The 14,829-nt window shown below is 44.3% G+C and overlaps 1 protein-coding gene across 1 annotated transcript in view; it reads right to left on the bottom strand.

Annotated features, from left to right (window-relative positions):
- Positions 1-14,829, bottom strand: part of MRPL45 (mitochondrial ribosomal protein L45) — a 31,510-nt gene that overhangs the window by 5,410 nt on the left and 11,271 nt on the right. Inside the window, exon 4 of the mRNA XM_032279826.1 lies at positions 12,986-13,084. Within this exon, the coding sequence (XP_032135717.1) occupies positions 12,986-13,084 (99 nt within the window). The remainder of the gene's footprint in view (positions 1-12,985; positions 13,085-14,829) is intronic.

Below are 14,829 nucleotides of genomic sequence, written 5' to 3' on the forward strand. Positions count from 1 at the left end.
CGTGCCTGTAGTCCCAGCTACTTGGGAGGCTGAGACGGAGTTTCGCTCTTGTTACCCAGGCTGGAGTGCAATGGCTCGATCTCGGCTCACCGCAGCCTCCGCCTCCCGGGTTCAGGCAATTCTCCTGCCTCAGCCTCCCAAGTAGCTGGGACTACAGGCACGTGCCACCGTGCCCAGCTAATTTTTGTATTTTTAGTAGAGACGGGGTTTCACCTTGTTGACCAGGATGGTCTCGATCTCTTGACCTTGTGATCCACCCGCCTCGGCCTCCCAAAGTGCTGGGATTATAGGCTTGAGCCACCGCGCCCGGCCTAAAGATTAGCTTCTTTCAGATACACACACGACTTTTCCTCAGTTTACTATGAGCAGTTTAACTCTGTCCCCTTTGAAAAATCTTGCTCTCTAAGCCAGAGTAGGTAAGGGATTAGTTCTAACACGTCTACCTGCTTCCCTTTCATCTCTATTCCTAATAGAAAAGATTCCAAGTCATTTCCTCTACTGTAGGAACAGACTAGACGACTGAGCTGTGGTGACAACTACCATGATGACCATCACTGGCACTTCTGAGTGAACTCCTCCTCCTCACTAACCTGGCATAGAAGTCTTCAGTGGAAATAAACTCCATTTTCCATAAGTTCACTTACTATTTTGCAACATAATTTACTCTGAAAAATAAAAAGTAGACATCTGCTTCTCCAACATAATAGGCCGAGTTAATGTAAAGTTATCCCCACTATAAATATTTAGAAATGTTGGATAAAATGGGCGAGGTGCAGTGGCTCACACCTGTAATCTCAGCACTTTGGGAGGCCAAGGCGGGTGGATCGTGAGGTCAGGAGATCAAGACGATCCTGGCCAACATGGTGATTTATGGTGCCTGTATGGCAAAGGAATTTCTTTTTTTTTTTTTTTTTTTTTGAGACAGAGTTTCACTCTGTCGGCCAGGCTGGAGTGCAGTAGTGCAATCTCAGCTCACTGCAACCTCTGACTCCCAGGTTCAAGCAATTCTCTGCTTCAGCCTCCCTGAGTAGCTGGGATTACGGGTGCCCACCACCACACCTGGCTAATTTTTGTATTTGTAGTAGAGTCAGGGTTTCACCATGTTAGTCAGGCTGGTCTTGAACTCCTGACCTCATGATCCACCTGCATCAGCTTCCCAAAGTGCTGGGATTACAGGCATGAGCCACTGCGCCCAGTGAAGAAAGAATCTTGAAAACAGCAACAGGCTGGGCACAGCGGCTCATGCCTGTAATCCCAGCACGTTGGGAGGCAGAGGCAAGAGGATCACTTGAGGCCAGGAGTTTGAGATCAACCTGGGCAACAAAGCAAGACCCCTGTCTCTACAAAAAATTAAAAAAAAAAAAAAAAAAAGCCAGGTGCAGTGGCATACACCTGTAGTCCCAGCTACTGAGGGCTGAGGTGGGAGGATCACTTGAGCCCAGCAGGTTGAGGCTAGGGTGGAGCTATGACTGCACCACTGTGCTCGCTCCAGCCTGGCTGAGAAAGCGACACCCTGACTTTTAGAAAAAGAAAGAAGAAAGGAAAGAAAGAAACAAAGGCTCACCTGGTAAAGCATTAAAAAAAATTATAAAAATTAAATTAAAAAATTTTTTTAAAAAAAGAAAGAAACAGGCTAAAGGGAATCCTTCAGGCTAAAATGAAAAAACACCAGACAGTAACTCAAAGCCACAAGAAAAAACAAAAGACACTTGTCACGGTAAATATAAAATATAAAAGCCTGCAGTATTGTACTTTTGGTTTATAATTCCTCATTTTACATCCTATATGATTTAAAAGGCAAATGCATAAAACAATAATTATGAATTGATATAATGGCCACCCAAGGTATAAAACTGTAATCTATGATAATGAAGTGGGAGAGACATAATAAAGTGGGAGAGAGAGATATATAGGAGCAGAGTGTTTGTATATTATTGAAACTAAGTTGATACTATTCAAACTAGGTTGAACTAGCCACCGAGCCCAGCTGTGTTTCTTTCTCTATTTCTGCAAAAAACACTGCTGGGGCCGGATGCAGTGGCTAAAGCCTATAATCCCAATAATTTAGGAGGTCAAGGCGGGTAGATCACCTGAGGTCAGCAGTTTGAGACCAGCCTGGTCAACATGGTGAAATCTTGTCTCTACTAAGAATACAAAAATTAGCCAGGCATGGCCTGAACCCAGAAGGCAAAGGTTGCTGTGAGATCGGGCCACTGCGCTCTATGCCTGGGGGACAGAGTGAGACTCCGTCTCAAAAAAAAAAAAAAAAAAAAAAAAAAAAAAAAAAAAAAAAAAAAAAACAGAGGCTGGGAGCCCTGGCTCATGCCTGCATAATCCCAGCACTTTGAGAGGCCGAAGTAGGAGGATCACGAGGTCAGGAGATTGGGACCATCCTGGCTAACACTGTGGGCCCAGAAACCCCATCTCTAATAAAAAAAATATATTAAAAATTAGCCAGGCATGGTGGCATGCATCTGTAGTCCCAGCTATTTGGGAGGCTGAGGCAGAAGAATCACTTGAACCCGGGAGGCAGAGGTTGCGTTGAGCGGAGATTGCGCCACTGCACTCCAGCCTGTGTCACAGCGAGACTCCATCGCAAAACAAAACAAAACAAAAATCTTAAAATTCACACGGAATGGCCGGGCGCGGTGGCTCAAGCCTGTAATCCCAGCACTTTGGGAGGCCGAGGCGGGTGGATCACGAGGTCAAGAGATCGAGACCATCCTGGTCAACATGGTGAAACCCCGTCTCTACTAAAAATACAAAACATTAGTTGGGCATGGTAGCGCGTGCCTGTAATCCCAGCTACTCAGGAGGCTGAGGCAGGAGAATTGCCTGAACCCAGGAGACGGAGGTTGCGGTGAGCCGAGATCACGCCATTGCACTCCAGCCTGGGTAACAAGAGCGAAACTCTGTCTCAAAAAAAAAAAAAAAAAAATTGGGGACCCACCAAAAAAAAAAAACCAAAAAAACAAAACAAAAAAACCATCTACAGTGTATAGGCCAATGGAATACAAAAAGAATGCCAAGACCACTTAATGGGAAAGGACAGCTTCTTCAATAAAGAGTGCTAGAAAAATGGATATTCACATGCAAAAGAAGGAAAAAATAACACCACATACTTTTCACTATGTACAAAAACCAACTCAAAATGGAGCAAAGACCTGAATGTGAGAGCTAAAATTATAAAAATCTTAGAGGAAAAGATAGGAGAAATACTTCATGACACTGGATTTGGCAATGATTTCTTGAATATGACAACAACAACAAAACCCAATATGGTAACAAAATTTAAAAAATCCAATCAACTGAATTTCATCAAAATTAAAAACTTTTTGGCCGGGCACAGTGGCTCACACCTGTAATCCCAGCACTTTGGGAGGCCAAGGTGGGCGGATCACAAAGTCAGAAGTTTGAGACCAGCCTGGCCAGTATGGTGAAACCCCATCTCTATTAAAAAATAAAAAAATAAAAATAAATAAATAAAAATTTTAAAAAAGTAAAAAATCAAAAACTTTTTTTGCATCAAAGGATACTTTCAAAAGTGAAAAAAAATGGCCATGCACGATGGCTCACACCTGTAATCCCAGGACTTTGGGAGACCAAGGCAAGTGGATCACCTGAGGTCAGGAGCTCAAGACCAGCTTGGCCAACATAGTGAAACCTCATCTCTGCTAAAAATACAAAAATTAGCTGGGTGTGGTGGCAGGCACCTGTAATCCCAGATACTCGGGAGGCTGAGGCAGGAGAATCGCTTGAACCCAGGAGGCGGAGGTTGCAGTGAACCAAAATCACACCATTACACTCCAGCCTGGGCAACAACAGCAAGATTCCATCTTTAAAAAAAAAAAAGGCTGGAGCGGTGGCTCATGCCTGTAATCCCAGCACTTTGGGAGGCCAAGGTGGGTGGATCACCTGAGGTCAGGGGTTCAAGACCAGCCTGGCCAACATGGCGAAACCCTGTCTCTACTAAAAATATAAAAATTAGCCACACATGGTAGCTTGTGTCTGTAATCCCAGCTACTTGGAAGGCTGAGGCAAAAGAATCACTTGAACCCAGGAGGCGAAGGTTGCAGTGAGCCAAGATCACGCCACTGCATTCCAGCCAGGGCAAAAGAGACTCCATCTCAAAAAAAAAAAAAAAAAAAAAAAAGAAAGCTGAGCATGGTGGCTCACAAGGTCAGAAGACTGAGACCATCCTGGCCAACATGGTGCAATGCTTTCTTTACTAAAAACACAAAAATTAGCTGGCTGTGGTGGCGCATGCCTGTAATCCCAGCTACTCGGGAGGCTGGGGCAGGAGAAGAGCTTGAACCAGGGAGTCGAGTTTGCAGTGAGCCAAGATCTCACCACTGCACTCCTGACAGAGCAAGAATCTGTCTCAAAAAAAAAAGTGAAAAGAAAACCATAAAATGGGGGGAAATGTTAGCAAAGCATATATCTGATAAGAGATTAATATCTAGAATACATTAAAAAAACTCCTATAACTCAACAACAAAATAACAACCAACCAAATTTAAAAACAGACATGGCCAGGCATGGTGGCTCACACCTGTAATTCCAGCACTTTGGGAGTCCAAGGCAGGCAGATCACAAGGTCAAGAGATCAAGACCATCCTGGCCACCATGGTAAAACCCTATCTCTACTACAAATACAAAAATTAGCTGGGTGCGGTGGCACGAGCCTGTAGTCCTAGGTACTCGGGAGGGTCAGGCAGGAGAATCACTTGAACTCATGAGGCAGAGGTTGCAGTGAGCCAAGATTGTGCTACTGCACTCAGCCTGGAAGCAGAGTGAGACTGCATCTAAAAAAAACAAAAACAAAACAAAACGAAAAAACAGACCTTTCTGGGCCGGGAGTGGTGACTAACACCTATAATCCCAGCACTTTGGGAGGCGGAGGCGGTGGATCATCTGAGGTCAGGAGTTCAAGACCAGCCTGGCCAACATGGTCAGACCCCGTTTCTACTAAAAATACAAAAATTAGCTGGGAATGGTGGTGTGCACCTGTAATCCCAGCTACTTGGGAGGCTGAGTCAGGAGAATTGCTTGAACCTGGGAGGCAGAGGTTGTGGTGAGCTGAGATTGCGCCACTGCAGTCCAGCCTGAGCAACAGAATGAGACTCCGTCTCAAAAAAAAAAAATAGGCCTTTCTTCAAAGGTGTACAAATGGCCAATAAGCACATGAAAAAATGCTCAGTATCACTAGCTATTAGGGAAATACAAAGCAAAACCATAATGAGATACCATACTTCAAAAAAAAAGAAAAAAACCAAAAAGAGATACCATACTTCACACCCATGAGGGTGCCTACTATAAAAAGAAAAAGGCTGGACTTGGTGGCTCATGCCTATAGTCCTAGCACTTTGGGAAGCTTAGGCAGGAGGACTGCTTGAGCCCAGGAGTTTGAGACCAGGCTGGGCAATATAGTGAGACCTCATCATACACATACACACACACGCACACACGTTATCATATGTGTGTATATATATATATATATATATTTTTTTTTTTTTGGAAGAAAAGGAAAGTAATAGGTATCAGTGAGGGTGTAGAAAAACTGGAATCCTTGTGCATTGCTGTTAGGAATATAAAACAGTATAGCTGCTATGGAAAACCATATGGTGGTTCCTCAAAAAGTCTGGGTTTTTTTTTGAGACAGAGTCTCATTCTGTCACTGAAGCTGGAGTGCAGTGGTGCAATCATAGCTCACTACAGCGTCAGAAACCCCTGGGCTCAAGTAATCTTTCTGCCATAGCGTCCTGAATAGCTGGGACTACAGGCATACGCCACAAAGCCTCGCTGATTTTTTAAATTTTTTATAGAGATTGGGTCTCACTATGTTGCCCAGAAACAGTCCTCCCACTTCTGCCTGCCAAAGTGCTGGATTACAGGTATGAGCCACCACTCAGCCCCTCAAAAAGTTAAACATAGAGTTACCATGTGATCCAACAACTTCAGTTCTGAGTATATACCCAAATGAATTGAAAGCACCAACTCAAATACTTGGACACCGACAATCACAAGAACATTATGCCACAATAAAAGGTGGAAACAACTTGAATGTCCATCACTAGATGAATGGATAAACAAATGTGGTATATATATATATATACAACGGAATATTATTCAGCCTCAATAAGGAAGGAAATTCTGACACACGCTACAACATATATGAATGTTGAAGACATCATGCTAAGTGAACTAAACAATCACAAAAGGTCAAAAACTGTAAGATTCCTCTTATGTGAGGTACCTAGATGTCTTCCTCTGTCTGGATGCTATAATAAAAATACCACAATGGCCGGGCGCGGTGGCTCACGCTTGTAATCCCAGCACTTTGGGAGGCCGAGGCGGGTGGATCACGAGGTCAAGAGATTGAGACCATCCTGGTCAACATGGTGAAACCCCGTCTCTACTAAAACTACAAAAAATTAGCTGGGCATGGTGGCACGTGCCTGTAATCCCAGCTACTTGGGAGGCTGAGGCAGGAGAATTGCCTGAACCCAGGAGGCGGAGGTTGCGGTGAGCCAAGATCGTGCCATTGCACTCCAGCCTGGGTAACAAGAGCGAAACTCCGTCTCCAAAAAAATAAATAAATAAATAAAAATAAAAATAAAAATACCACAAACCAAGTTGCTTATAAACAACATTTATTTCTCATAGTTCTGGAGGCTGGGAAGTCCAAGATCAAGGCACTGGCAAATTTGGTATCTTGTGAGGGCCCATTCCTGATAGATGCTGACTTCTTGCTGTGTCCTCAAAGCGTGGAAGGGGAGCACAAGTTCTTTGGGGTTTCTTTTATAAGGGCACTATTCCCATTCATGAGGGCTCCAGTGTCATGACCTCATCAATTCCCAGAGGTCCCCCCACAGCCTATACCATCACCTTGGGGGTTAGGATTCGATTCCAATATATGAATTTTCGGGAGACACGAGCATTCAGACCATAGCATCAGAATGGGTAAATTCATAAAGAAAGTAGAATGGTGGTTACCAGGTGATAAGGGAAGAGGGCAACATTTCTGTTTGGGATGAACGCAATCTGGAAAAGGATAGTGGTAAGAATTGTACAACATCGTGAATATACTTATTAATGCCACTGAATTATATATTTCAAAATGATTAAAATTGTAAATTTTATATTATGTGTATTTTTTTTTTTTTGAGACGGAGTTTCACTCTTGTTACCCAGGCTGGAGTGCAATGGCGCAATCTCAGCTCACCGCAACCTCCTCCTGGATTCAGGCAATTCTCCTGCCTCAGCCTACTGAGTAGCTGGGATTACTGGCATGCGCCACTAATTTTTTGTATTTTTAGTAGAGACGGGGTTTCACCATGTTGACCAGGATGGTCTCAATCTCTTAACCTCGTGATCCACCCACCTCGCCCTCCCAAAGTGCTGGGATTACAGGCTTGAGCCACCGCACCCGGCTATCATGTGTATTTTACCACAAATATATAAAAGCTATTCTTAATCCTATAATTTTTAAGATAAATGATTGCCTTTGATTTTTCTAAAATATCTGTTAAAAAAAATGCAGGAATACAAAATGAAAGAAAACTGTACCAACACTTTGGGATGCCGAGGTGAGAGACTGCTTGAGGCCAGAGTTCGAGACCAGCCTGGGCAACATGGTAAGTCCCTGTCTCTACAGAAAATTTAAAAATTATACAAGTATAATGACATGTACTAAGTGCCAGCTACTTGGGAGGCTAAAATGGGAGGATCACTTGAGCCTGGGAGGCCAAGGCTACAGTGAGCCATGATTGCACCACTCTACTCTAGCCTGGGTGACAGAGCAAGATCCTATCTCAAAAAACAAAAACAAGGCCAGGCGCAGTGGCTCACGCCTGTAATCCCAGCACTTTGGGAGGCTGAGGTGGGTGGATTACCAGAGGTCAGGAGTTCGACACCAACCTCTAACCAATAAGGTGAAATGCCTACTAAAATTATACAAAACTTATCCGGGTGTCATGGCATGCCTGTAGTCCCAGCTACTCGAGGGGCTGAGACAGGAGAAACGCTTGAACTCGGGAGACAGAGTAAGCTGAAATCGTACCACTACACTCCAGTCTGCATGACAGAGGGAGACTCCATCTCAAAAACAAAAACAGGCAAGGCATGGTGGCTCACGCCTGTAATCCCAGCACTTTGGGAGGCCAAGGTGGGTGGATGACAAGGTGAGGAAATCCAAGACCATTCTTGCTAACACGGCGAAACCCTGTCTCTACTAAAAATAGAAAAAATTAGCTAAGTGTGGTGTCACCGCCTGTAGTCCCAGCTACTCAGGAGGCTGAGGCAGGAGAATCACTTGAACCCAGGAGGCCGGTTTGCAGTGAGCCGAGATCAAAGCACTGCACTCCATCCTGGGCAACAGAGAGAGACTGTCTCAAACAAAGAAACAAACAAACAAACAAAACGCAAGAGCCAAAACCCAGAAGAAAAAAATTAGACAAGAGAAAGTGGACCCATTGAACATATAGATTTTAAAGTTATCAGACACAGATTTTAAAATAACTGTGATTAGTATGTTCAAGAAATTAGATGTCAGAATGGAGAATTTTACCAGAGAATTGGACACACTAAAAAAAAAAAAAAAGAAAATTCTAAAAGTGAAAAACAGAAAATAAATATAAGATTAAGAACTCAATAGGTAGGTTTGACAGCAGATTAGGTACAACTGAAAAGAGGACAGGAAGACAGATCAGAAAATATCCAGACTAAAGCTGGAGTGAAAAAAAAGGTTGGAAAAATATAGAAAAGAGCTGAAGACACATTTGGCACACAGTGAAAGATCTAACATATGTGTATTCAGAACTACACAAGGAGACGAGAAAGTGGAGCAGAAGCAGCATCTGAAGAGATGAGTTCTCACTGAGAATTTTCCAACACTGACAAAAAAAAGCACCCAAAGATTTAAGAAGGAATATGAACCCAGAGCAGGATAAAAGACACACACATGGCCCGGTGTGGTGGCACATGCCTATAATCCCAACATTTTGGGAGTCTTTTGAGGTGGAAGGATCGCTTGAAGCCAGGGATTCAAGACCAGACTGGGCAACATGCCAGACCCTGTCTCTACAAAAAACTAAAACATAAATAAAAATTTAAGAAGGCAGACACCCATAGCTAAATCACAGTAAATTGCTGAATACTAAAGAGAGAGAAAAAAATCTTTCTTTTTTTTTTTTTTTTTTTCCCCTGATATGGAGTCTTGCTCTGTCACCCAGGCTGGAGCACAGTGGCACGATCTTGGTTCACTACAACCTCCGCCTCCCGGGTTCAAGCAATTCTCCTGCCTCACCCTCCTGAGTAGCTGAGATTACAGGCATGCGCCACCACGCACAGCTAATTTTTGTATTCTTAGTAGAGATGAGGTTTCACCATGCTGGCCAGGCTGGTCTCGAACTATTGACCTCGTGATCCGCCCGCCTCAGCCTCCCAAATTGTTGGGATTACAGGCGTGAGCCACTGCTCCTGGCCCAAGAAAAAATCTTAAAAGCACAAAAAGTAAAAGTAAACTTTTATTTTCGCCCCCGCCCCCCAGTAAAAATAAACTTTAACAACATTTTTTAAAAATTGCTAATTTCTCAATAGAAACAACAGGAACGCTGACGTGGACAAATTGCCTGAGGTCAGGAGTTAAGACCAGCCTGGCCAACATGGGGAAACCCTGTCTCTCCTAAAAAATACAAATATTAGCCAGATGTGGTGGCACATGCCTGTAATTCCAGCTACTCGGGAGGCTGAGGCAGGAGAATCACTTGAACCTGGGAGATGGAGGGTGCAGTGAGCCAAGATGGTACCACTGCACTCCAGTATGGGCAACAGAGCAAGACTCCATCTCAAAAAAAGAAAAGAAAAAAGAAAAGAAAAGAAAGAAACAACAGTAACCTCACCTTTTTTATGATCCCCAGACTAAAAAAACAAAAGAAGAAATAATCAAGCCGAGATCATACTACTGCACTCCAGTCAGGGTGACAGAGCAAGCCTTCATCTCAAAAGAAAAGGGAGAAAGAGAAAGGGAAAGGGAAAAAGGGAAAGGGAGAGGGAATAAACAATAGTAACCTAACCTTTTTATGATCCCCAGATTAAAAAAAAAGAAGAAGAAATAAGTGAGATGACCTCCTCAAATTCTGATGGAAAATAACTATTGAACAGGAATTCTCTACCAAATAAAGCATCCTTCAGAAACAAAATGGGGCGAGGCACAGAGACTCATGCCTGAAATTTCAGTACTTTCTTTGCAAGGCCAACGTAGGTGGATTGCTTGAGCTCAGGAGTTTGAGACCAGCCTGGAAGGTCTCCCTGTGTTGAGCGAAACTCCCTTTCAAAAAATAAAATAAATTTTTAAAAAATGTTTTTGCCAGGCCCGGTGGCTCACACCTATAATCCCACCACTTTGGGAGGCTAAGGTGAGTGGATCGCTTGAGGTTAGGAGTTCAAGACCAGCCTGGCTAACATGGTGAAACCCCGTCTCTAGTAAAAATACAGAAATTAGCCAGGTGTGGTGGCACGTGCCTGTAATCCCAGTTACTTGGGAGGCTAAGGCAGGAGAATTGCTTGAACCCGATAGGCAGAGGTTACAGTGAGCTGAGATCACACCACTACACTTCAGCCTAGAATAGAGCAAGATTCCATCTCAGGCCAGGCGTGGTGGCTCAAGCCTGTAATCCCAGCACTTTGGGAGGCTGAGGCGGGTGGATCACGAGGTCAAGAGATTGAGACCATCCTGGTCAACATGGTGAAACCCCATCTCTACTAAAAATACAAAACATTAGCTGGGCATGGTGGCGCGTGCCTGTAATCCCAGCTGCTGAGGAGGTTGAGGCAGGAGAATTGCCAGAGCCCAGGAGGCGGAGGTTGCAGTGAGCCGAGATCGCGCCATTGCACTCCAGCCTGGGTAACAAGAGTGAAACTCCGTCTCAAAAAAAAAAAAAAATAATAATGAATCCACCACAAAAAAAAAAAAAATGTTTTGAGAAATAAAACAAGGTGGGCCGGTCGCGGTGACTCACGCCTGTAATCCCAGTACCTTGGGAGGCCATGGAGGGCAGATCACCTGAGGTCAAGAATTCAAGACCAGCCTGTCCAACAAGGTGAAACCCCATCTATACCAAAAACACAAAAAACAGACGGGCTTGGTGGCAGGCACCTGTAATCCCAGCTACTCAGGAATCTGAGACAGGAGAATTGCTTGAAACTGGGAGGTGGAAGGTGCAGTGAGCCAAGATTGCACCACTGCACTCTAGCCTGGGCAATGGAGGGAGACTCTGTCTAAAAAAAAACAAGGCTGGGCATAGCGGCTCACATCTGTAATCCCAGCACTTTGGGAGGCTGACGTAGGCAGATCACCTAAGGTCAGGAGTTTCAGACCAGCCTGGCCAACATAGTGAACCCCATCTCTATTAAAAATACAAAAATTGTTGATCTTCAAAGCAAGGAAATAAGTAAAGAAAAAAAATAAACAAATAAAAAATAAAGCTGGGCGTGGTGGCTCACGCCTGTAATCCAAGCGCTCTGGAGGCCAAGGCAGGCGGATCACCTGAGGTCAGGAGTTCAAGACCAGCCTGACCAACATGGTGAAACCCTGTCTTAAAAAAATAAATAAAATAAAAAATAAAATACAAAAATTGGAGGCCAGGTACAGTGGCTCACACCTGTAATCCAAGCACTTTGGGAGGCCAAGGTAGGCAGATTACAAGATCAGGAGATCAAGACCACCCTGGCCCAACAAGGTGAAATCTTGTTTCTACTAAAAATACAAAAAATAGCCATGTGTGGTGGCAGGTGCCTGTAATCCCAGCTACTTGGAAGGCTAAAGCAGGAGAATCACTGGAACCCAGGAGGTGGAGGCTGCAGTAAGCCAAGATTGCACCACTGCATTTCAGCCTGGCAACACAGTGAAATTGTCTCAAAAAAAAGAAAAAACAGGCCAGGCGCAGTGGCTCACACCTGTAATCCCAGCATTTTGGGGGGCCAAGGCGAGCGGATTACAAGGTCAAGAGATCAAGACCATCCTGGCCAACATGGTGAAACCCCATCTCTATTAAAAATATAAAAATTAGGCCGGGCGCAGTGGCTCAAGCCTGTAATCCCAGCACTTTGGGAGGCCGAGGCGGGTGGATCACGAGGTCAAGAGATCGAGACCATCCTGGTCAACATGGTGAAACCCCGTCTCTACTAAAAATACAAAAAATTAGCTGGGCATGGTGGCACGTGCCTGTAATCCCAGCTACTCAGGAGGCTGAGGCAGGAGAATTGCCTGAACCCAAGAGGCGGAGGTTGCGGTGAGCCGATATCGCGCCATTGCACTCCAGCCTGGGTAACATGAGCAAGACTCCGCCTCAAAAAAAAAGAAAAAAATTAGCTGGGTATGGTGGCGTGTGCCTGAAGGTGACTTCAGTTACTTAACTGAAGGCAAAAAACAAATCTGTGTAAAAAAAAACAAAAACAAAAAGATTGTGCCTAAAATAACAGCTACCTGCTGAGAACAGAATGGATACAAGATAGGGAGTTCACTTACTTGTTTAGACAAAGGTGAGCTTCAATAAAGATATCCTCAAAGAAAAAAAAAAGTAGGAGGGAGAGCTGGAAATTTTCACAAGAATAACATATTCATAACTTAGGAAAGGGAAATGGAGATACATACAAACAAAAAAGATCAGGATGATCTTTTTTTACATACATACATAACACACAAAAAAGATCAGGATGAATTCAGGGATCAGACGGGGTGAAAAAAGCAGCCATTGTAGCACAAGGTCCCAACACTTGCAGGTGGTAGAAATTCCCAGAAGCAGAGAAGTGAGTGAAAGACAGCTTCAGTCACTAACTACTTCCAACAGACGAAGTTCTCTCACTCTAGATCTCTTACTTGAAGGCAAAAAACAAATCTGTACAAAAAAAAAAAAAAACTTGTGCCCAAAATAATAGCTACCTGCTGAGAACAGAATGGGTACAAGACAGGGACTTCACTTACTTGTTTAGACAAAGGTGAGCTTCAATAAAGATATCCTTAGCTTTTTCAGGGAAGTCCTTTATTTTAAAACTGGCATCATGTTCTTTTATCCTCCGGATTCTGTAAAATTAAGCCTGAGTATTACTTCTAAAGAAATCTCACAATTCCATAATTCACAGCCTACATTCATGTCCATCCACTTACTCAATAATTGATTTTTTAATGTGTCAAGTCCTGGAAATCCAACCTTCTCTCTCTTTTCTTTTCTTTTTTTTTTTTTTTGAGAAGGAGTTTCGCTCGTTACCCAGGCTGGAGTGCAATGGCGTGATCTCGGCTCACCGCAACCTCCGCCTCCTGGGTTCAGGCAATTCTCCTGCCTCAGCCTCCTGAGTAGCTGGGGTTACAGGCACGCGCCACCATGCCCAGCTGATTTTTTGTATTTTTAGTAGAGACGGGGTTTCACCATTTTGACCAGGATGGTCTCGATCTCTTGACCTCGTGATCCACCCGCCTCGGCCTCCCAAAGTTCTGGAATTACAGGCGTGAGCCACCGTGCCCGGCCTCTTTTCTTTATTATTTTTTTTCAAGACGGGGTTTCACCATGTTGGTCAGGCTGGTCTTGAACTCCCGACCTCAGGCGATCCACCTGATCCTTGGCCTCCAAAGTGCTTGGATTACAGGTGTGAGCCACCACGCCCGGCCAACTTTCTTTTTCTTAAACCAAGCACTCTAAAGAAAGACCAAGACTTAATTCCAAGTTCTCTAAGGAAAAAAAAAAAAGACCAAGACTACTCATAGTGAAATTTCAGAATTCGAGAATGAAAGATGACATCTTATATGCACTAAAAAAAGAAAAAACAGGTTTCATACAAATGCTCAAGAGTCAGAATAGGCCAAGTACGGTGGCTCACACCTGTAATCCCAGAACTTTGGAAGCTGAGGCAGGTGGATCACTTAAGGTCAGGAGTTTGAGAACAGCCTAGCCAATATGGTGAAACTCCATCTCTACTAAAAATACAAAAATAAGCTGAGCATGGTCGTGCACATCTGTAATCCCAGCTACTCGGGAGGCTGAGGGAGGAGAACTGCTCAAACCTGGGAGGCAGACATTGCAGTGAGCCAAGATCACAGCACTGCACTCTAGCCTGGATGACTAAGCGAGATTCCATCTCAACAACTACAAAAACAACAAAAATTAGCTGGGCCTGGTGGCGCATGGCTGTAATCCCAGCTACTCGGGAGGCTGAGGCAGGAGAATCACGTGAACTTGGAGGCAGAGGTTGCAGTGAGCCAAGATTACACCACTGCACTCCAGCCTGGGCAACAGAGCGAGACTCCATCTCAAAAAACAGTCAGAATAACACTGGGCTTCTTAACAGCAACATTAGAAGTTACAAAGACAACAGAGTAGTGCTTTTATTATTCATTCTCTCATTAATTCATTCACTGAGACAGGGTCTTACTATGTCGCCCAGGCTAGAATACAGTGGCACCATCAGGGCTCACTGCAGCCTTGACCTCTGGGGCTCAAGCAATCCTTCCACTTCAGCCTCTCAAGTAACTGGAACTATAGGTGTGCACTACCACACTTGGCTAATTTTCACTTTTTTTTTTTTTTTTTTTGAGACGGAGTTTCACTCATGTTACCCAGGCTGGAGTGGAATGGTGCGATCTCGGCTCACCGCAACCTCCGCCTCCTGGGTTCAGGCAATTCTCCTGCCTCAGCCTCCTGAGTAGCTGGGATTACAGGCACGCGCCACCATGCCCAGCTAATTTTTTGTATTTTTAGTAGAGACGGGGTTTCACCATGTTGACCAGGCGGGTGGATCACGAGGTCAAGAGATCGAGACCATCCTGGTCAACAT

The sequence above is a fragment of the Sapajus apella genome, unplaced genomic scaffold, assembly GCF_009761245.1.
Source record: "Sapajus apella isolate SASKATOON/1434 unplaced genomic scaffold, GSC_monkey_1.0 scaffold12, whole genome shotgun sequence".
Lineage (NCBI taxonomy): Eukaryota > Metazoa > Chordata > Mammalia > Primates > Cebidae > Sapajus > Sapajus apella.